Below are 24,871 nucleotides of genomic sequence, written 5' to 3' on the forward strand. Positions count from 1 at the left end.
TAATTTGCTTAATGATAATGAAGGCCAAAATGAAGCTGATCCTCAGGCAGCTACAGACCTGGAGTTGTCTGACAGATTATTCAGCGTTGCCCTGGAGAGAACAGAAGGACACTTTTTTTTTCCTTTAATCTGTCGTAGGTTTGCAGTTCGACTGCAAGACTGAATCTGAGCGAGTCATGTGAACAGTCGGGAGAGCTGGGGAGCCGCACCTGACTGAATTCGTGCAGAACCCGGGTCACTTCGCTGGAGTAGGGGCACTCAGAGTAGTCCTCCTCGGCCCAGTGTCCGGTCCGGTCACACCTCCGCACAGACTTCTTCTCTGTGGGACCGGTCTGATAGGCCCCGGGGCCAAACAGATACTGGGTGCAGGGCAGGAATGCGATTATTCCCGCCAGCGTCTTTGGCCACCTACCAAAGCAGAGAGATGTCATGTTAGCTAATTAGCAATAACAGTAAAATAAAATAAAATTAAAATAAAAACATATTCATTAAAATAAGTCTGGTAAACCTTAATTTATAATTGCAAGGAGATGTCTTCTGCACTGCTGTATTGTGCAAGGCATATTTATATATAAACTTGCACCGAGTGTTTGGTACGCTTGGCATCTGGTTTTATTTAATCATCCGATTAAAGCCAAGTTCACAAATCTGTTAGTAACTCCAACTGGCCTTGTTTTAACAGCGCATGTGGACGAGGAAATCTCAGATTGTTTACTGAGCTTCCTTTTCTTATTTTGCCTTCTCTGTGTTGCTGATCTGCCAAGCCAGGTGTGCGCTCATCACACGAAACAACAACGCCAACACGAATGACAGAGAAAAACGCCTTTTGAAGTCAAGTGAATACAGTGTGATGTTAACTTTGTTTTCAAAGGCTTGTACATTTAAAATAAAAAAAATCTAATCAAAAAAGAAAGAGAGAGCAGTAGAATAAAAACTTTATATTTCCGAGGTCCACCTTCTTTTTTATCAGATCTTTTTTTTTTTCTTCCTCCAATTTCAGTAAATGCCACTTCGTTATAAATGACACCAATTTTCCTAAACAAGAAGGGCTAATTTTCCACACCATTACTGCTCCCCATTCTGAAAACAAAGCAGTTCTGTTCGGCTCAGAGCAAGTGCGCCGTAAACAGAGAAAACATTACAAATCCTTCCAGGAAAGAAATGTCAGGAAGGCGCAGTTGAGTGTGTTGGCTTAATAAAAGCACCCCTTGAACGGGTTGTTGTCTTTCAATACTTTCTTACCTGTGTGATGGAGCAAAGTTGCACGCCTAACATTGCACGTTTTATTTTTAAATCTAAATGCAATTATCTAAATGTGAAAATGTCATAATATCTATGCAAATAATGAAAATTCCCGTAAAACTATCCAGATATGATGACCTACAGACTGACCTGAATTCCCCCTTGTTGTTTGTGACTCTTTCGGCGGGACAGGACGGAGCCGATGTCTCCAAAACCACGATCTCCATCGTCCTCGAGCTGTTCCCACGGGAGCTGGTGACCAAACACTCCCAGTCCCCCGTGGCCGCAACGTCGATATTGGACAGGATCAACTCACTGGGAAAACAAGGTGGGACAGGCTTTAGACCTTCATGACACGGGTGTCTCTCTCAAGGCTGGAGAGAGCCTTGCAGTTCACGGACTCTTCCCAGCGATGGAAACGGTCCCTTCTGTGCGATCATCGTTTTTCCCGTCTTTTCTTTCCCTGTAAACTTGATATATTCCCCAACTTTCCAGCATTTCTACCCTCAAAACCCTGAAAGCTAAATGTTTCATGGCATAACAGGACATCTACACGATGATAAAAACCCTTGAAGAGACTTCTCTAATGTTAACATCTTTGGCTTCGGAATAACGGGAAGGATTTTTCATCTCAATGTACAAATCTATCTTCTAAACCGATCTATTACCACGGGAAGGTATTTGTGCAAACCCTATGATTTAACTGTCGATAGGGCGATCTGTAATTATGCATAACTATACTGCGCTAAGTCTAAGAGGAAGGAAACCTGCAATATTGTAATGTGTCCGGTCAGTAATCTGAAAGGAATTTTACTAACACTTATGTGAAAATACATCACTGCAGTCGTGCACGCAGTGGGAACATTTTTAATTTACTTTTAAATCATGGCCTTCAGGAAAATTCAAGTTTGTATGGCTTCCTTGACATTTAAATTATACGTGACACAAAATTTATAGCACTTTCATCTTTTTACACTAAAAACGATTAGTTGCTTTGTGCTATTTGATATAACAAAGTGTCTGTTTTTGTGCCCGAGGTAAAGTGCCGTGGTGGGAAGATTAAAGAATGCGAGTAAAGTACATTTAATTTCAAATATATTTAGCTAAATACAACCTGCTGTTTCAGGCTGCCACTGTTATACCTTTAAAATGTGTATTTAATAATAATAATAATAATAATAATAATAATAATAATAATAATAATAATAATAATAATAATAATAATAATGGTATTCAATCCATTTTTATATACAATTCTCATTTCCTACTTATGTTAACAACAGTGTGGTCATAGAGGCCCTAATGTTTGAGTTATTTGGTTGGATTAATTCAGTTTACTATGGTCAATAAGCTTCACCTGTGTACTCCTATGGACATTTTATGAACAACAAGTGCAATATTTATCACAATCTGTACAAGACTGCAATTAAACTGTGAATAAAAGACAATCACTGTGTTATTAATTTCCATGTGATTCTACATTCAAGTACACTTAATTTAATCCAATGTTATTGCCAGCAACCAGGATATAAATCATTCAGGAGAGCAAAGGCAAATAAATAACACGCAGTTTCACAAAACAACGTGTCAGCCCAAAGGTGTCATAAACATACATTTCAATACACCCTTCGATTGCAGAGGCCCATGTGAAATGGCAGTGCGGATGCTCATATATATTCCTTGCATTGAGAAAAACTCCACCACCGAAAGCACAACACATTATTTTAAATAAACTGTATTCGCACATCACAGGGTTGTGAAATGAGGAATTCTGCTCCCAAAATACCACAGGTCCGGCATGTGTGATACAGAAGGAAACACCACAGACACAGCTTTGTCAGTTACTCAAACAACCAAGTCATAATTCTCTAAATATATTTGGTCTTTATTTATGCTTTGTCTTTTGCAGCAGGAGGAAAATGGAGGCGGACAAACAAACCAAAACAAACAAACAAAATAAAATAAAAGTGCTGTCATGCTCACTGAGAAGCACTTCCAACATGCAATCATAATTTCCTCCGTTTCAGTTTTCCTGAGCATAAACAATCCGATGACAACACTGGATTGTTTTAAACCGAACAATCAGAGGAGGCCCCAGAGTTTCCGTCTGCACTCAGGACTCGTCAAATGACACTCATGTGGAATACAAGTCACATGCGACGCTCATTGCTGTAGCGTGTTACTCTAATATTCCTCAATGCAGTAATTGCTGGTACGTCAAGCAAGTCATAACAAACAGAGGCTGCACCAGAGACGCGGGGAAGGAGTTTATCGCAACGCAGTGGATTCACATGACAAGCGAAGGGGAAAAGAGCTTAAAACATTAATTCTAATTCATTTAATTTCCCCTGTAAAAAAAGTCAAACTTCCCATCTGTCGGTTGTAAGGGTTAATAACCTGAAGCAGCCGCCTGGCTTCCTAGAGTAACAGCCGTATTTATGTGCAATTTAATGCCAAACCATGGAATAGAAATAACAGGGTGTCCTTATTTAACAGCATTCCTGCAGACAAATTAAGCCACAAAGTGCTATATCAACTCTCATGTAGTCTGTAAATAGCATCTCTCTAAACTTAAACCAATACTGGGTTCAGAAATGATTTTGGACTATATGACCCCACATAAAATGAATAAATAAATAAATAAATAAATAAATAAATAAATAAATAAAGCAAGTGGGAGGTCTTTGATTTGAAGTGATCGCAAACAGACAGCAACACATCATTAAACACGACTTTTACGCGCCAAGTATTCCTTTAAACGTGATTTAACACATTAAATATGTGTTCATTTGTATTTATTTACAGCATATTGGTTTAATCTGTTACACACCAATATGCTGTTGCTGTAAAACACTTTTTTTAAACTAGTAACTTTTCATTATTTAAAAAGATGCTAAAAAATAAAGTTAATTAGCTGATTAGCTAAGCCAATACTGATCGAGTCCAGTTCCACATCCTCATGGCCTGCACACAATATATATTTTTTATACTTATGATACTAGGAGGTTATTGAATATCATTTTTGTCTTATTTCATAGTTTAATAAAACAGAAGATGGTATAATCTATTTAAATGTTTAATTGCATAAGAGCAGCCCTAAAGGAAACATTTTTCCACACATATTATCTTAAAGAAGACACGAGCTGCATTTCTAGTTTAAAACGATTACAAGTTTAAATAATACACATTTAAATAACCGTTTCCATTATTTTTATAATTGTTATGAATCCAAATCCCCAGCTTGTGTTTATATAGACTTTTCCAGCTGGGACTTCTTTCACACAGTGATTTCCTGCTAAACAGATCTGTGCTTTACTAACGTACACCATATTTAGGAGTAAGTGTTTCTGTTCAATAAATCATCCGCTCCTTCGATTCCCAATCCCGCTCGCTTTGTACACTTAATCACACAGTTGATTCCCTGTGATGGCTGCTCGTTACAACACACACAAAAAAGAAGATAAAGACAATACCTAACCCTAGATTAACACCGCTGCTGTTTTCTTTAAGCTGTCTATACAAAACATTTCCCAGTTGACTCATTAGGAGCGTTTACGGTTCTGGAATGATGTTTAATGATTTGATTACATACAATAGTTTACGAGACTGTAAACTTTAAACTCGGGAGTCGCAGACTTCCTGATATTTGCTTGTTCCCCCCCTTTCCATTTGATAGTTTTTGCTTCTCTCTCTCTCTCTCTCTCTCTCTCTCTCTCTCTCTCTCTCTCTTATTACAGGGTAACATAAACAGCAGTTTGCGGCTCTTGGGCAGCGATGATTACGCTTGATTAAACTGAGCTAAATCTGTTTTTTTGGCAATATCTGCCTCTGAGTTTTTACAGAGTGATGTCAATATAAATAGACCACCCCCTTTCATGGAAAAATATTTGTTCTGGTAACATCCCATGGTGTTTTATTCAACCAGGACTGTATGCCTATACTGTATGACCTAAACGACAACCATATCCCTTAATCCAACATTTACCATACAGCATGTATCCCATGATGCTCCCTGTTGCAGCATCACCCCCCAGACAGGCTACATGCCCAACACAGTCCCCGATTGATCGCTTCTGTGCCGTGCAGTCATTACACCAGCAGGCCCGGTCTCCCAGCAGACACCAGGGAAACAATGTCTCCTACCCCCGACAAATCAGATAACCACTTCAAACTCGGACCAATCGATCCCCGGACATCCAGCGCCGCGTGCGGGGAGGCGCGTGCGGCGAGGCGGGCGCTGTAATCAGATGAACGAGGAGCGGAGGCAATTAAATCTAGTTTCCATGGCTACCAGAGTCTGCAAGAACAACCGAACGAAAAGATGAAGCGAATGTGCGGGCCGGGAGCGGGAGAGCAGGAGAGATGCCTTTTCTCATCCCCCCCTTCCATTCCTTTCCTTTAATTCAAAGATTAGCCTGATTCAAAATCAAGGGGATTAAAAGAGATACCTATAAGAGAATGGAAAGCCCGGAGGCTTCAGATCGGCGTGATAAATAAAGCATGATTCATAGATTCCTCTCCGCATTGTACCTTGGGTTACATCATTTACTGTATCCTTAACAAGCCGTCATTACTCAGCAGGAGTCAGTTCTATAAAGCATTTTCGAGATTAACTCGCTCCTTTTGATTATTTCTGGCTCGGGTTCTGAATCAAGAGAAGGAGAGAAGGGGGGAAGGAAGCGTTATCACACAGACGATCCAGACACGAGCTGTAGGCCGACGCAAACCCACTCTCTCTCCCACACAGCGGGACGCGCTCGGCAAAGCAGACTTAAACGCACACCTACACACAGGGACCCCGGACTAATCACATGATCGTCGGGAAATTAGGTTGCTAATAAAGGGCCGTTTTGCACTGGAGATAATTGTATCGAACCGTTACTAGGTCACAGGCAGAGTTTCGGAGGTGAAGTTGTATTGCTTATGCACACATACACACATTTCTTATATAAACGACACACACAAACATACACACTATATATGGAGAGAGAGAGAGCAACTCAGAAACTGGAACAATATTGGATAGTTTATTTTTCCAGGCACTGGTTGTGTTTTGAAAGTGTGAAAGAGTCAAAAAGGTCTTCCTTATCAGATCAGAGCAGAAAAGTATTTAAAATGAAAATCTTAACATTAGGCTACATTGGTACTGACATTATATCTAAATTGTGTGACTGGCTTTTATTAAGTCTTTCTCACATTGCCTGTTCTGTGGCTGAGCAGTTCTGCTGTCGTGCAGTTTTTAAACACCGAACATTGATATTGTTCATGATATAGAAAGCATAGGCGAGATTGAGCAGGGCCGTGTTATTGTTGGCCAAGTTGTGCAGAACCGAGCTTGCAGTGGAAATTAGAATATTTCCTTGCCTTTCCCTAGGGAAGAAGACATATTGCCAAGAACAATGTTTTATACACATATATGTGTGTGTGTGGGGGGTATGTGTGTACAATTACGTACTTAATTATCATTAATAGAGCAACTTATTGAATCCCCTTAAAAATTGTATTCATTTTGAACGTATCCAACAAGGTTTTAGGCCGAATCTTGCACAATAGTGTATTCAATTTCCTCAGTATTGATGTACTGAGTTAAGTTAAATAATTATGGTAAATAACTCCACAGTATGTTAATGAAGAGACTGGAAATAAAAGCATTTACTTAAGAAAGTCTATAAAAAAAACTGTCCCAATACAGGCAAAACCAATTAACACCCAATTGTCAGCCGCCTAAATTATGTGTATTGAGGATATTTTTGAACTGCAAACTATTATTTGTGTGTGTGTTGGGGGTTTGACAGGTTTGAAATGTGAGGAACCCCATAACTAAATACAAGTATTTTATTTTATTTTATTTTTATTTTCAGTCGCACAAAGAGACAATGAGAGGAAGAGGCAACTTTCCTTTCCTAAAATATGAGCTATCTGACGATGCAAAAGACCGTTACACCGTGAGTAACTTGTAGCATCTGTTTCTTTTAACACTCATAAACTGGCACTAAAATGCAATTTATGTAGCCCTGGTAAAAACCCAGAAGGGGGCACTAACCGCTTAAAAGCCATGGATCTCTGCCAATTGAAAGGCTTTGTTCCATTTGAGATTCAAACAGTAAAACAGTCGAGTAAAACATTCCTCCTCACTGTTGTGCTACTCACCTTGTGATTAAGCAGCAGTCGTGGATGATGCTGTCTTCAACCAGGACGCCATTTTCCTCCTCGGTCCTCACTGGGTTCCCATTATGTCTCCACCGCACCTCGACGGTACTGTCCAGGTAGGTGGCCGTGCACTGAAACGGCAGCCGGTCGCCCCGAAACACAACCTGCCTCTGGGAGGGGATGAGCTGGAACAGGGGCAGCTCCAGGGGGGTTTCTGGAGAACAAGACAGAGAGACGCACGTTAGAGAGCCACCAATTGAATTTATTACACCGGACCTTAATCCTTATTCATGCAACCCAGGGCTGGGCGAAATCAAAACGCCTGAGCCGCTCATGAATGAAAACTTAAGACGTTGGATCCTATCGCGTTTCGATTCATAAAAAGTGGAAAGCGGTTTCTAACGATAAAGTGCAATAGGGTACAAATTAGCACTTTGCGATTCTCGGAGAGGTTTGATTTGGTTTAGCCCCTAGAACCACAGGAATTAAAGAAACTTTACATCACATAAGAACATCATGTGGGATATTGCTATAATTACAAAGGGGGAAACATACTTTAATTAAACATTTCTCATGTCTGTAAACCTGCTTTCTAATTACAGAGCAATGAATCTGTGTTTTACTGTGAAAGAGTTGCATGGACAAAGCATCAATGCAACACAAAGTAAACTGGGTCAGTCAGCCATGAATCCTTTAAATGAACTTTGACCCCTGCGTTTAAGTATTTTAGCAACAGCTGCAGATCATATTAGATGGTCTGATGGTCTACGCAAAATGTGCTATTTGAAAATCTCCCACTTCTCACATTGAAAAACAATCAAGTTTGTGTAAAAGATCGAATGCTAGAGGAAACAGATGTGTTTGACTTCTGTTGCACACTTATTAAGGTATATCTTCAGTTTGTGAACGAGATATACGCCTAGAGCAAAGAATAAGGTGCAAAACGATTTGGTCCCCAGGCCATGAGACAGAAGCATTTGAATCCTAAATAGTTCCAGAACGTTGTAGGTCCTCTCCCATCAGTCGAAATGCAACGGACAAGCACTTTAAATGAATGAAACAAATACTACTAATAATTCAAAAGCAGGGGTTAATGAGAACACACTGCCGCTCCAGTTTTTACAGGGTGTGTTGTCAATGGGTTCACTGTGGTGAAGCCAGATACTTCTGTCATTACTCCACCACAGCTAAATGTTTAAAGAGCCCAAGATGTTTATGTTTCCACCCAAGACCCTGTACAGTGGAGCAATTGTGCGTTTTGAATTACTAGCATATATTCCTGAAGTATTAATGGTACGCACATTTATTTTATCAGCATGTGCTTTATGTACCTTATTTCTGAGACAATGTGGACTGGTGAAAATAATTAAAACAGCAAAACATATGGATCTGAAACTCAATTTTTAGGATTGATGTCATGGTACTTAACTATTTTTTCCCCTTATCTCTTCTATATAAAATTAAGAGAAAAAATGCTTATGCTACATTGTATTTAACACAGTCAAGACATACATTTAAAACTATATTGATATGCTAGGTTACTGACTGCTCACACAATAAAAGATGCTTAAAATGTGTTTAATTAATTCCTATTATTACTAGTATTATGATATAATTACAATATGTATAATGATTATAATAATAAACTAAGAAAGAAAGAAAAGCCAATGAACTTTTACTCGGCACACTAATTATGAAATAATAAGAGAACAATTTCATGCCTGATTGTATAGCTTTCATTCTTCGCCGGGGATATTTTCCTAAGTTGCTGTACAAACTAACAGTCGCAAACAGATCTCAATTATTACTCAACCACGTGGGACTTCGTATACATAAGCTACCAGTCTTCAGTTCCAGTTCTGTGCCAAGTGTCACTCACATAGTTCCTACACATGTTACCAATATAACAACATGTAATTTCCTCGATTTGAGTCTGGTTTGCATTTCATTGGAGCAGATGATGATAAAATACCAATGTCAAACGAACAGCATCCAACGCCAAAGTTGGAAAACTGCAATGTACAGTGCCTATAGAAAGTCTGCACCCCCTTTCAGGATGTTACATTATAGCTTGGAAGTAAAATGCAGTAAAAATGTTGTTTTATATATACTACACATCCTAAACATCTACACATCCTACCCAACAACTCAAAATCACACACCAGGTAAAGTGGACTCCACTTGTGTTAAATTGTAGCGAGTCACATGATTTGAGGATGAATTAAGCAGTTCCTGTAGGTTCCCTCAGCTGGGTGGTGCTTTTCAAAGCCAAGACTCAACCATGAGTGCAAAGGAGCTTTCAGAAGAACTGAAGGACAAAGTCACTGATGGCACAGCTTAAGGGATGGGTGTAAAATAATTCAGAAGCCTTGAATATCCCTTGGAGAACAGTCAAGGCGATTATTAAGAAGTGGAAGGTGTTTGGCACCACCAAGACCCCGTCACCTCTCCAAACTGGATGACCGAGAAAGAAGTAGAATGATCAGAGAGGCTACCAAGCTCTCAAGTTCAAACTGAAGCTATCCTATGTGAATAATATCACAGAAAGGCAACATTTACAATTTTAAGACAAGTTTCATATCATCTGTTTCCTATTATGTGCTTCTTTTTGGGTTAATAACACTTAATAACTGTCTTCCAATGAACAGCATGTTTTAAAGGAGGACAATTTTAATCTATGGGGGACACAAACAAAGCTGAAGAGGAAGCAGGTTCTCGCATTGAATCAATTCACTTTAGAAGACTGTATGTGATATTTCAATTTAAAATACGAGCAGTTGGTTCCAAAACAAAACATCTGCATCGCGAATGATCGAAGCAGGTGTCCGATAAGTAGATTTAATTTAATGCATATTTCAGGAAAACCGGCCCCCTGTAATCTAATAGGGCGCAAGCTTTCGGGAATGCTGCGTCTGGGTTTCTCTCAAAACTATTTCCTGGTCAATCCCACAGGCCTGGTGCAAGGCTAGAGTTACTGCGTCCTCTCCGACGCACCAGGTCCAAATCCTTGCGGAGGCTTGGCCAGTTCAGCATAATTAAAAACACACAAGAATGCTCCACTTGTGCTGACTAACGTATGTTTCTCATCCAAGATCTGGGTATGAAATATTGTCTGTGGATGCAGGAAGCTGGGAGCAGAAGAAAGATCCTCTCAAACCCTAGACCGAATTCCCCACAGCGTTTTGTAACAACATTTTAAATACTAATGGAAAATGTTTGGCTTTGTTTTGTTTTCTTACCGAGGCGGATCCACAATATCAGACATTCCTCACCAGCCATCTATTTTAAATCTGTTCTAGAAACCCAGCTCTCGTAATGGTCGGAAAACTGCATTACAGAATTACAGATCGGGATTCAAAGGGCATGGAAACTTTGTGTATGATTTATTAAAAGACTGCAGGGGTGTGCCAAGCCAACAGCAATCAGGCTCTGTAATGCTAGTGCGTCTCAGGTCCCCCAGGCAGGCTGTCGAACAGGATCGTGGGCTGCAACTTCACTCCACCGTCAGCGCATTAATATTCATGTCCCTAACAGATGATACAGGAATGACCTTGATGATTTGGAGATAACCACTGGCTTTGATACCGAGAAGCACCGCCATCTTTAAGTACAACTGTAAACCGATAAACACATCTTTCTTTTTATCCCTGTTATTACCTGAAGGCGTCGTTTAATTTGCCTTCTAGTTTCACAGCAGCATCAGAAACATGTGCAGGGATGGCAGGCATAATTTGCAGACACTAAAAACATACCATGACTAATAAAAATGCATCCCAAGGCAAAGCACTTTGATATATTGATTTTATTTACATCTGAACAGATATCGCTGGTTAGATATGATCACTGTTATAAACGCATTTTATCCCACTAAGGTTGGCAGACCTCTCTCTAAGCTTGTAATTCTGTCAAAGTTTTGATTTAACCCGGGCCTAAAATTTGTTATTAATCTCTTTTGAATAGACAGCAAGAGTTCAAAAGACCCATGTTATAAATAAGGTGTGGCCCAATGCTTCCACATTCATGATAAGATACAGAATAAATCTTATCAGTACAATGAAATTAGGCAGTTTACAGATATATATATATATATATATATACACACCAATCAGCCATAACATTATGACAACCTGCCTAATATTGTGTAGGTCCCCCTTTTGCCGCCAAAACAGCCCTGACCCATCGAGGCATGGACTCCACTAGACCTCTGAAGGTGTGCTGTGGTATCTGGCACCAAGACGTTAGCAGAAGATCCTTTAAGTCCTGTAAGTTGCGAGGTGGGGCCTCCATGGTTCGGACTTGTTTGTCCAGCACATCCCACAGATGCTCGATTGGATTGAGATCTGGGGAATTTGGAGGCCAAGTCGACACCTTGAACTCGTGATTCATCAGACCAGGCCCCCTTCTTCCATTGCTCCGTGGTCCAGTTCTGATGCTCACGTGCCCATTGTAGGCGCTTTCGGCAGTGGACAGGGGTCAGCATGGGCACCCTGACTGGTCTGCGGCTACGCAGCCCCATACGCAACAAACTGTGACGCACTGTGTGTTCTGACACCTTTCTATCAGAACCAGCGTTCACTTTTTCAGCAGTTTGAGCTACAGTAGCTCGTCTGTTGGATCGGACCACATGGGCCAGCCTTCACTCCCCACGTGCATCAATGAGCCTTGGCTGCCCATGACCCTGTCACCAGTTCACCGCTTTTCCTTCCTTGGACCACTTTTGATAGGTACTGACCACTGCAGACCGGGAACACCCCACAAGAGCTGCAGTTTTGGAGATGCTCTGACCCAGTCGTCCAGCCATCACAATGTGGCCCTTGTGAAAGTTGCTCAGATCCTTACGCTGCCCATTTTTCCTGCTTCTAACACATCAACTTTGAGGACAAAATGTTGACTTGCTGCCTAATATATCCCACCCACTGACAGGTGCCATGATAACGAGATTATCAGTGTTATTCACTTCACCTGTCAGTGGGCATAATGTTATGGCTGATCAGTATATATAGAAAGCATAAAACACTGGTATCAAATGGTCTGGTCTTACCACATATTAATTGGTGTTGCTTCAAACTCCGAAACTCTAGCCCGTCTAAATGTAGTGGGTAAAAACACTGCGTGTCGTTCCCTATTCGGACAGAGTTTCTTCTGGCCCAGACGAACAACCATTTTAGGTTACAGTCGCAGAACAGGGTTTCTGAGCTGAAATGCCTGCGTGACAGAAACAAAGACAGAGAAAGTAATACAATGTTTAGTTGGAATTGTGGTTTAAAAGTATATTCTTTCTCATTATAATTGAATCCTTTAATCGTAGCACCAAATATGGTTATAGCAATGGTTGTAATATCATTGAAAGTTGCATTTGTCCTCCAGATCTTGCTAAAGCTTTGCTGTTTGTACTACAGACTCATGGGGAGAAATGAACGGACTACCTTTTCGAGGAGCTTGGTATTGGCATTGGCATCAAATGGAATTTAAAAAATGGTAATCATATTTTAGTCCACACTTCTTTTCAATGGGGTCTTTGCAGCCCAGTAGCCATCTCTCTAAGCGTGTCATTTCACTGCAAAAAATAAACACTAGCTATGCTGTGGAGAGCTGGTTAGACTGGACTGAACTTAGTGTAACAAACAAATATCTGAATCTGTCAAAATACCCTTCTGAAATACTGAAATAATTTGTTCCGATCTAATTTGTACCTGAGGACATGCAGGCTCAGTGTTAGACATTTCCATACTTACAACACTTTTAGAGACATAAGATGAGAGAACAGTCCCTCTGGGAGAGATGAGAAAATATTTCCTGATAAATTTCTGAAATTAAATGGGGGGGGAAATGTATTTATCAAAAGATCAGTTAAACAAATTAAGAAGAAACATATAAGGGGTTAGACAAACACACAAACGGGACAAAGACAGCCTCCATACTACAAGATATATACAATTAAACACATAGTAATATTGAGGTTCATAGAAAGTATCATGTATGGCTCAATACAATAATTAGACAACAGCAATTAGAGAGGGGAAAAAATGATAAACCATCATTAATATTTTAAGGATAATTTTTCTATCTGTAAACCTACGATATTAATTTGGTATTATTGTGGGATCAGATGTGGATAATGCCCCGGGAATCAATTCACTTCCTTGTAGGTGGTCCTGCAAGGAAAATACTTGCAACTACAAATAAATAGTTGCATTGTGCTTGCGGTGCGATTGTCTATAGAATTTTGGAACTTTTGCTAAAAAACAATAACAAAGTAACGAGGCTTCTGAACAGGCATCCGACCTTTGAATGAGCAGATGCATGCTGGGAAGTGTGTCAGTGTCCAGATATAAACAATGCAGTTGCCTTCATTCATAGTTTAAAATTGCAGGCTTATAGACAGATATCTGTAGTGGAAACTAATATGAAATTCACAGATAGTAAATATCTTCATTAATCAATATACCTCAATAGAGATCTATATATTTATATATATATATATATATATATAAACACTTTTCTTAAACATGCACAGTTGTTTTAAATAACAGACTGAGAAAATAAATATATACTTACAATTTAGATAAATTACTGAGGTCTACAAACATTTCAGGAGATAGGCATCCAATCCTGTTGTTTGAGAGATCCCTGAAATAAAACAAACATTCTTAGTCTTAATCTGGATTTGAATTGGGGTCCTGCACAATATCGTGTCTGATGTTGTGTTGAAGGTCTGATGATTTGTAGATTTTCCTTATACGGTAATGTTGAAGCATTTTCTTTATATGGTAATGCTGTTTTGTTAACATTATTAATTGGAGGTAATTTAAATGTGTCTGTGTCAGAAAACGCCAGCTTTAGCAGTACCTGAGTTTGGAAATTATTATCCTGAAACTGAGGAGGACATAATGATGACACTGAGTTGTTCTTTCAAGTACAGAGAACACAGGGAATTTAATATGAGAGTAAAGCTGAGTTATGAACTGCCGCCCCTTTAAAACTGTCAATGAATACAATGAAGAGGAAAACCCCCCACCTTTGAACCTACACAGGTGCATCATTTATTTATAAGGCTTTACTAGACACAGATTAACAATCACCTCCTGAACATCTGACCCAGGGATCTTCACAAATCACACACGAGGTGTTCCGTGTTTATTTCTGCTCAACGTTTTTGCATATTTGCTTAAAACACTCACTTTCGGCATCACAGTCGAGGCTTTGTTCACCTCTCCGGCTTTAATTAAAAAGCTGTTTTCCTACAGCAGCTGCGGAGAGCGTCAACAAAAGCGCGCGTGTAATCACCAGTCGGGGACTTTCTCAGATTACTCCTCGAGTCCCAGACACAGGCGTTGCAAATCGAAAGCGGATGCAACGGTTAAGAAAACGACAACAATAAAAAAAAAACACTTATAATGAAGTCTCTTCCAGGACCTCTGTGAAGTGTGAAACTGCTTCTCCTTTTATGTTTATCTTTTACAACACCGATAGCTGTTATAATGTGTTGGAACAGTTGCGCGTTTCTGCCGAGGCAGTCTGCACACTTTGATGTCACATCTGGCAGCAGAGCCTGCATTCCTAAATGTTCCCTAAATTCCTTTCGATACCTCGGTCTTAATCTCCTATATTAAAGTAAACACCGTGTAATAGGAAACCAATAGCCGTGGTCCTTGGTGATTTTGATTTCAATTACAAAGGGAAACTAGACTGAAATGTACAAGGCAGGCCTGACAAACTGAAGGCCCACTTTGTAGAACTGCTAAGATTCCTTCCTTGATGTAATATTTAATAAACAGTCATTTCTAGGCGTTTACCTCCCAGATGACAATTTATTTTAAAAGAAGGGAAGCCTTAAAATTCTCCCATTCATCAGTAAGTTGTTATAAGACGAACGATAACGATAACTGTAATGTAATGGACTGTGGTGATTTGGTGCCAGTTCTTCTTGTGAACTTGGGAAAATACAATTAACTATTTATGACAGTTGTTTAACGAGATGAAAAGGTTTAATACATATTTTTGCAGCAATTCCGAGACACATTTCAGTCAAGAGGTGGCCAGGATGAACAGGGAGGGTCTGTCATGGTTAAACAAACATATTAGTTAATGTCAAGCTTTTGTGAGAAGCCTTTATTATTATTTTATTATTCGATGAGTTCAATCAAATGAGTTTCTATCTCCTGAGGCCATCGTTATTTGTCAGCGCCCCCTGATGAAGAACTGTCTTGTCCTGTGTGGTTGCAATTACAGTAATACTTACAGCCTCTGCAGCTCCGAGAGTCCACGGAAAGCCCCCGGCTCGATGGTACTAATTAAATTATTCTTCAAATCTCTGATAAAGGAAAGAGGGAGAGTTACTTAGGGTGCCACGTCACATTATACAGTGTAATACTTAGAGGCAAGGCAATGAAATGCCAACGGCCTCTCGTGTCAGAGAGTGCGGAGGTGACCTCATCCTCAAATATTAAAATCACCTGAAATTTTAGGAATCTGTATGAATTCTTGTTTGCATGTGCAGGACAGGTGTATAGGTTCAGAATAGGTCTGATACATTCATTACTGCACACACACTGAGTGCCTCTTGCACGGATAGGTAGTGGGGTCAGATCGGCGGTGTACATGACAACACAGTGTATTAATCCCAGTGGAACAAAGCAGGCACTCGATTGATTGATTTACAACAAGAAATACTGCCTATCAAACTGCAGCCAAAGTCCACATTAAAATGTCTTCTTCCTTCTCCTCTGATTATGATTTATATCACAGCAAATATGAACTGTTGTTTCTCTTAGACAGTCAACAATCTTCGTGCACAGCTGTTCTCTTCAAACTTCACATGATGCGCCCTAATACGAACCCCGTTTATCCAGCAGGGACACAACCGAGAGGAAGTGCGGGGCACCAATACATGCCCCCATCGATGCCTTCTCAGTGTCCGCATCTTAAACACGCACCGGCCGCTCCAGCACTTGCGAGGAACGAGGCAGCACGCATTCCTAATATTGCTCTCCCTTCATGGTTGGCAAGTTTCTAAAAATGGATTGCGTTTTCTTTTTTATCAGGTCCTTTTTTTGTCCAAAGCAAACTTCCTGAAATTGTATCCCTATTTCCCCTCATTCCTGTTCACTGCAACTGACAAGAATCAGAATGTGTTTTGCTCAACCTCGGGCTGAGAAACGCGGTATGACCAAATGCTATCTGCTATCACAGCCACATGTTTCTACCCAGCCCAAGTCATTTGGAGACGATATGCATTAACTGGGATGCCAATACTAACCCACAGATTGGTGTGACCTTTAGAAAAATCCTGATGAACCGAGGTTACTATTTATTTGATCGATATCCTCCAAAACAGTATTGTGTTTCAAGTCATTCAAACTCCTGTGGAAAAAGTGGTTATTTAGTCTTAAGCTATTGTCAGCATTATCTTAAATGAAGCCGTTAAGGATACTTTAAATAGTCCTCACCCATTAAGACAAAACTAATCCATCTATACATCTAAAACTGATTTATGGCCGTAATCACTTTTTTCAATGATGTGTAAAATATCTTAAATCCTTGAATCCAAACTTAAAATACACTTTGCCTCTATTACTTGGGCCATTAAGAAAAAGTCATTCGAAGTGATTTCGAGCACTACTTCGCCTGGGATTCGCAAGCTTGCTTTTGCGGAGGTTTTAAAAAATGAATGGGCCGCCTCAGACCGAGTCACAATATGGTTTCCAAATCAGGTCCATGGGTGCAACTGAGGTCTCTTTCCCGTGGGCTCAGACAGTTTGAACATTTGTTGTAAACAAGTTTCTCAAAGGCATCCAATGAAAGAGAAAGCTTTGTGCAGGTCTGTAAATTGACTTTATGTTTAATCCTTAAATTCGTACTTTATCCTTAAGCGGAGTGTGTAATTTATGTTTTTGCAAATAACTACATCTATTCAATTCAGGTCTATTCAATGCACTACATTCATAAAGAGCAAATCAAAATAAGTAAATCCTAAGGGCTTGTTTTGCTGCCAAAAAGGGAGTCTCTATCCAGCGGAGTGTTTTAATGTTATTGATGTTATTATGTGCCCAAAATGAATACTGACAAGCAGAAATCTGAACACACTTTAAATAACGCTATCATGACAATAACTGTAAACTAGATCTTTTTTTGTGGGTCATTTATGAAGAATCAAAAAAATATTATTCAATTATCTTGCTGCTCACGTTGATTTTCTGTTTCCTTTTACTTGAAAATAACTGGACCAGAACTGGCTGAACACAGATAATTAAGTTGTAACATTAAGATATTACACTGGTGTTCAGATTTAGATATTCTGTTATGCAGTGTAAGTATTTTCTTTTTATACACAGACTCGAATGTTTTGTAATATAATGAATTATATGAATGTAAATGACTGTACTTATTTACATAGCAATTGAATCGGCAAAAAGGAAACTAAAGGCTGCATTACGCTTGGATGGAAATGAAGTAAAAACAAATAATTGTTTCTATTTCCTGAATATGAGGCCTGTGTTTCTTGGGTCACGCAGACAGTCAGTAAGGAATATCAATCACCGTTCCTGTTGTATAAAAGAGACTTAATTGCCAAGGGCGAAAACCTACAGCTGGATAAACTCAGGGAGATGAATGTTTAAATAAGAAGCAAAAAAAAGAGGACTAACGCTGGTCCGAGACATAACTAGATTTATTCCTTAATATCAATGGCTAAAAATCACCACCATCATCTCAGCCAGTAATTCTAGTAAACTAATATTTCCTTAGATCTATATATACAATAAAAGCTAAAAAAAAAAACATATCCATCGTCCCTTTGATGCGGTGCAGTTGTCCTGTCCCCTTAGCAGAAAAACAGCCCCAAAGCATAATGTTTCCACCTCCATGTTTGACGGTGGGGATGGTGTTCTTGGGGTCATTCCTCCTCCTCCAAACACGGCGAGTTGAGTTGATGCCAAAGAGCTCGATTTTGGTCTCATCTGACCACAACACTTTCACCCAGTTCTCTGAATCATTCAGATGTTCATTGGCAACTTCAGACGGGCCTGTACATGTGCTTTCTTGAGCAGGGGGACCTTGCGGACGCTGCAGGATTTCAGTCCTTCACGGCGTAGTGTGTTACCAATTGTTTTCTTGGTGACTATGGTCCCAGCTGCCTTGAGATCATTAACAAGATCCTCCCGTGTAGTTCTGGGCTGATTCCTCACCGTTCTCATGATCATTGAAACTCCACGAGGTGAGATCTTGCATGGAGCCCCAGACCGAGGGAGACTGACAGTTATTTTGTGTTTCTTCCATTTGCGAATAATCGCACCAACTGTTGTCACCTTCTCACCAAGCTGCTTGGCGATGGTCTTGTAGCCCATTCCAGCCTTGTGTAGGTCTACAATCTTGTCCCTGACATCCTTGGACAGCTCTTTGGTCTTGGCCATGGTGGAGAGTTTGGAATCTGATTGATTGATTGCTTCTGTGGACAGGTGTCTTTTATACAGGTAATGAGCTGAGATTAGGAGCACTCCCTTTAAGAGAGTGCTCCTAATCTCAGCTCGTTACCTGTATAAAAGACACCTGGGTGCCAGAAATCTTGCTGATTGATAGGGGATCAAATACTTATTTCCCTCATTAACATGCAAATCAATTTATAACTTTTTTGAAATGCGTTTTTCTGGATTTTTTTGTTGATATTTTGTCTCTCACTGTTAAAATACACCTACCATTAAAATTATAGACTGATCATTTATTTGTCAGTGGGCAAATGTACAAAATCAGCAGGGGATCAAATACTTTTTAACCCTCACTGTATATTTATATATAGAGAGAGGCTCAACCAGTAAAAACTTGCACTCAGAGCACAGACTGGGCCCTACAGACCAGTAATCATTCATGTCATAGTTGTGACATATGGACTGGTTTCCCCAAAGGGTGAACACACAACTGGACTTCAGCACTTGGGCATTCTCAGAGGGGACGTCACAGAAGTATTCGAGTTCCCGTGAAGATCAGAAAACATCTGCCCACAATCAACAGTGGCACACAGACAAGATGTGTGCTTTTAAGACTAAAACCTTCTTTACACAGAGCAGTGTGGGAGTCTAGAACAACTTTAGAACAACTCTAGAATTACCAAGACACATCAGATGGAAAACTGAACATACTGATAACACAGCAAACCCTCGTCAGATGAAATGCGTACGACATGCCAGCTATCACCATCGGAAAAGGCGAGAATAAAGAGCATCCCTTATGCAATTCCTGTTTAAAGTGCTGGCTTGGAAAAGACCCCAGAATAAAAACTATTATTGGCTCATTTAAGCTAGTTGTAATGAAGGAGCTCGAAGGGGCGGTGAAAGTCATTTCAATGCAGAATAAGTTCTTCACTTGGCTGGTTGTCAAAGTGTAATACATATATAGATACACAAATAAAACGCTACTCATACACTGACTCAGAGGTTCACCGTGGTGTACAATGAACATCATTAGGCTCAGATTCCCAGATGTACACGAATTAAACCACAGACAAAGAAACAAAGAAAAGGGTTGATGTTCTGTGGGTTTCCGTGGGCAGAGAAGCTTTTACAGCGGAGACAACCTTGCTCGAGCCATTTGTGTTGCTTGCCTCAAGGCATCGTTTCCCTATTTATTATTTAAAAGTGGTTAAAGTCATTCCAGCCCTCGCCACAAACCCACAGTTCACCCTATTAGTTAGATATGGCTATCGGCAGCACACACTTCCCAAATAAAGGACAGCACCAGATCGGGCTTTGCGCACAGCTCGAGACGTTGTAATTGCGTGTGCGCTCAATGGACTCCCCAGAATGATTTTCCTGACGCTTCGCCACTAACAGGTGAGACACGCCTCTGTGTAAAGACTAATTTCATACAATCCCTTCGGCCTAGGAGTGCCATCAAACCCAGATTTAATCAGAAATGCACTCCCACATCCGTCGAGAGCATTAATATTTTGTCACCGTTCGGCAAACACAGGTTATGCTATAATTATGGGAGGGGTAATAGGCAAACAAATGCATCTATGAATAGATTGAATGTCTGTGGCCGTTCATTCACCAGAACACAGTTAAATTATTCAGCCGTAGAGGAGATGATGAGTGGGAAAAAGCACAACCCCTATTGTACTCAGAATAAAAAGGAAAGAATTCACATTCATGGACCAAGTACATGTAACAGACTAATGAGGGGAAGGCCATTTTAACAGCGAAGTGTTAAAGCCTCACTGGGGTGCCTCCAATATGTTACTTTCTGCTGTAAAATGCTTAAGCTTTTAATATCAGAGCTCCACAACAGAAACAGTAGTGCGCACACTCTTATCCATTCAAATCTGTGTAAATTAGTAAAAGTGCTGTCTTTTTCTCTGCTGAACATGTTTCCGTTGTTTTTTTTAAGCATCTTTTACAGCACATTCCTGCATATTGCCCTCAAACATCCCGCAGTAAAAACTACTGCAAAAAAATACTTTCACCGCGTTTAAATTAAGTTGGAGGCACTGCCAAGGCATAGCCGTTCGAGGGAAATAACCTTGCACCAGTTGCAGTCAACAACCTCGCTTTGTTGCCTAAGTGGTGGGAAAATGTGGATCGGCAACAATAACTGTCCAAACCGATGAATACACTGGCGTCATTCTCGCAGGTCATCCCATCGGCCCCGGCGGACAGTGAGCGGCGGGGACAGAAAAGACTCTGTGCGCCGTTCATTCCAGCACAGCACTTTCATAACTGTGTCCAAACGATCCCATTTTCATCTCACTGCTACCAAGAAAACAGAAGACGATTCCCTGGTGAACCGAACAGTACGTGGGTGGGGTTTGGAGATGGACCAAAACGCCTGGGTATTTCGGCTGCTGAAATCCGAAGGCGGGGTGGACACTAATCGCTCCCCTAATTGATTACAAAGTGTCATCTGCATATCATTGTAATGTAACTGCATTGAGAATATAGGAGGAAAGGTTTATGAATAGCAGAAAACCCATTTTTCATTCTGTGGCATATGAGGTCATTCAAAGTAACATTAAAACTTTTTCATGTTGTGGTTATTATCATCATCATCGGAGGCACCTAACATGTTGGCACCCTGTGGTTTGCCTTTAATGCCCACAGTCCACGCATCACTGACCTGTCTGCATTATTCAGCTCAGCACAGATGTGCTCTTCTGGAAAAACCTGAATAAAACACAGCATACGTTCCAGTAATAGGTACAGGTCGTCTGCTTTTACACTGGCTCCTCCGGTTGCATCAGGGGGGTAAGCAGACAGATCAAGTGCAAACTGAAGATGCCAAACCTGTCCAACCCTGTGCTGAACGTGGGAAAGTGTAGCATTTGTACACACCTGCTCAATAATTGCTATACAAGATATAGTCTGCCGAAATATATACAAAGTGTAAAGGTCACTGGGCCACCTAGAAATAAAGTTTACAAAATATATCATCATCGTCAATAGCTTGTCAATGCCAGAGATCGCAGGCTGATTAGGCACTAATGCACATTTGATTAGCCCAATTACCGGATGATCATTTAAGCCTATTACCAGGACGAGGTTGAAACAGGACGAACGAAAATCAATAACCAAACAACATGATGCACCAATTACACCAGCGTGCTTACCTCGTCTGTCTATCAATCTCGGCTGCCTAATTTAGATGACAGCATGGTTTAGCTTTGATTACTCTGATACACTACCAATTAATACAGCTCATTAGTTAAGTTAAAAAAATCATTAGCCCCGGCGTCTGGTGGACAGAGACCTGCGATTAAAAGGCCCGCTACCAGACACTGAGCACAACTGGTGCCCCTGAGACGGAGCCAAGGAGCAGCTGAGCCCGAAGACTGTGTCAGGTGTGCGTTGACTGGGAATCAAAGGCGGATCAAAATATTCACTTTATCTACTGTTTTTCAGAGACACCCGGTTCATGTTTTCATGCGGTTCATCTGAGAGTGAAGGACAAGCTTGATGGGCTCAAATATCACCTTTCAAACACTAAAGCTATCCCACAACTGCAGTCCTGAGCTGAGCTGTGCTATCGCCAATAATATTCTAAGTAAAACTATTACATCAACGTTAGAATCAATTACAGAGAATAAAACAATATTGCGCCTCTTTAATTAATTATTAAAAAATGTATATTAATAAAACTCCGAGCTGAAACAGTCCATTAAAGAGTGACTTTCAAATGCTTTTATTGAGCCAGACAAGACATATGACATACTGATTCAGAAACCATTTACCCACTTAATAGTGGTGATAAATATCTGTACACTTATTGATTTTGTCTAAAATAAAATAAATGTACAAGCTATTTGAGGGTTATGTCTAGCCTTTATTTCCACTGTAATCTTTCAGATTGATCAACACATTTTACATCTTTATTTCTCTTTTAATTAGAGAATATTGTTATGTATTCTATTGATCTTAGGCTGAATGGAAATGTCCAATAAAAAAAATAAGGGCAAACTATATTAGAAAATATTAGATCATAAGAAAGTGTCCAAAACTAGAGGAGCCCATTTGCCCCATCGTGCTCGTTTGGTGTCCATTAATAACTAAGTGATCCAAGGATCCTATCCAGTCTGTTTTTGAATGTTCCCAAATTGTCTCTTCAGCCACATCGCTGGGGAGTTTGTTCAGATTGTGACGCCTCTCTGTGTGAAGAAGTGTCTCCTGTTTTCTGTCTTGAATGCCTTGAAGCCCAATTTCCATTTGTGTCCCCGGGTGCGTGTGTCCCTGCTGATCTGGAAAAGCTCCTCTGGTTTGATGTGGTCGATGCCTTTCATGATTTTGAAGACTTGGATCAAGTCCCCACGTAGTCTCCTCTGTTCCAGGGTGAAAAGGTTCAGTTCCTCAGTCTCTCAGTAGGACATTCCCTTCAGACCTGGAATAAGTCTGGTTGCTCTCCTCTGAACTGCCTCTAGAGCAGCGATATCTTTCTTGAAGTGTGGAGCCCAGAACTGTCCACAGTATCCAGATGAGCTCTAACTAGTGCATTGTACAGTCTGAACATCACTGCCCTTGTTCTCAATTCTACACTTTTGACAATATACCCTAGCATTGTGTTTGCTTAGGGTATATTGTCTTTTTTATTCTTAGGCACAAAAACAGAAGGGATGACATTCTCTGCCCTAAAGTTGACACCTCCCTGAATGATGTTCTCTAAAATGCCAAAGGTTTACATCAGAGAACTCTGGGAACGGAGGGTCATATGACCTTGATGGTTTTCTCTGTCTGTGTAAATCTCGTCTTCCATCTCATCATCTGCTCCTCAAACAAATGCAAACTATTCCACCATATATAGATATATATGTATTTTCTTTTCTTAAAACATTGCAGTTTCCCGTGCCGAGCTCTTGGCCCATTGCTCTTCCTGCCTGATATAATCACTCCAGCGCAGAGGAAGAGCAAGTGGTCTCAGAGAGATGAAACCGTAATAAACCCATTTCTCAGAGGAGACGTGCACATTCCAGTCTGGGTCTTGGAGACGATTCAGCGTTCAAAATAAAAAAGATTTTTCCATTAAGTAAAAACTAAGTGTCTCGGGACACGGGTCACTTTCCACCGTAAACACGTACATATTTGTGCCCGTGTATTTATTGATGTTTACAGTGGGGTTTGTATCGAGAGTGCCGAAGGAGACTGAAGATCTTCAAAACATGTCTGGAAGCAGTTATTAAAAAGGAAGCCTGCAAAACATCTTAAGAAACAGATAACATACTTGGGTACTGAGTTTTGTTGGCAAAAAGACATAAATCACATAGTTCGGCTTTGTAATCATCAGCCAATTGGAAATCGAAGGGAAGATAGAACTTTTGTTAAAAATAAGGCTGATTAATAGTCTTTATGGCATTGCGATCGAGACGGGAAGTCATTGCTATTGGAAGTCGGAGAGAAAGGCCTTGCTGTACTGCTCTGGCATAACTAACACTGTCAGACAGCTCTCTTTTAATGATATGTGTGTATATATATATTCCTAAGTTTCCTTGGCACTGAAGGCATCTCCGTGAGGGACTTGGCTTGTTTGTTATGATGACATATTTGAATCTACCATAAAGAAACTACAATTAAATAAATAGCTACTGCATATTTTGGCAAATCAAGTTGTATATTATACACAGTGCCTGGAAAATATATTCAGACCCTTCCTATGATGCAAATACATATTTTAAAATGTAATTTTCTTCTCAAAACTTGAATGCTCAGACTGAAGACTTCTAAGGGTAAGATAAGTTAACGAGAGCAAGAACTAAAGAGAAAAGGTAGCTTTTTGGGTCAGTCTATTCCAACTGTTTGTGTGTGTGCGTGTGCGTGTGCGTGTGTGTTCATTTCAGGATTATAATCAAACACACTCTGCCTGTGATTCTGACTTTGCTGACACTTTCAGTTCTAAAGTGCATTAACATCACATCTCCATTCAGATTGTCTAATAAGCCTGTGAATGCCTCTGAAGCCTGGAAGCATAATTGTATAATTTCTTTTCTAATTCTTTCTTGTTTTTT

General features: G+C 40.2%; 1 protein-coding gene across 1 annotated transcript in view; it reads right to left on the reverse strand.

The window, feature by feature from the left end:
* The window catches only part of adgra1b (adhesion G protein-coupled receptor A1b), a 101,247-nt gene that overhangs the window by 60,592 nt on the left and 15,784 nt on the right, over nucleotides 1–24,871 (reverse strand). Inside the window, exons 3-9 of the mRNA XM_066693226.1 lie at nucleotides 15,635–15,706; nucleotides 13,951–14,022; nucleotides 13,128–13,199; nucleotides 12,434–12,597; nucleotides 7,393–7,606; nucleotides 1,393–1,557; nucleotides 210–408 (exon numbers count right to left, since the gene is read on the reverse strand). Of these exons, the coding sequence (XP_066549323.1) occupies nucleotides 210–408; nucleotides 1,393–1,557; nucleotides 7,393–7,606; nucleotides 12,434–12,597; nucleotides 13,128–13,199; nucleotides 13,951–14,022; nucleotides 15,635–15,706 (958 nt within the window). The remainder of the gene's footprint in view (nucleotides 1–209; nucleotides 409–1,392; nucleotides 1,558–7,392; nucleotides 7,607–12,433; nucleotides 12,598–13,127; nucleotides 13,200–13,950; nucleotides 14,023–15,634; nucleotides 15,707–24,871) is intronic.

This window comes from Amia ocellicauda, chromosome 20 (assembly GCF_036373705.1).
Source record: "Amia ocellicauda isolate fAmiCal2 chromosome 20, fAmiCal2.hap1, whole genome shotgun sequence".
NCBI lineage: Eukaryota > Metazoa > Chordata > Actinopteri > Amiiformes > Amiidae > Amia > Amia ocellicauda.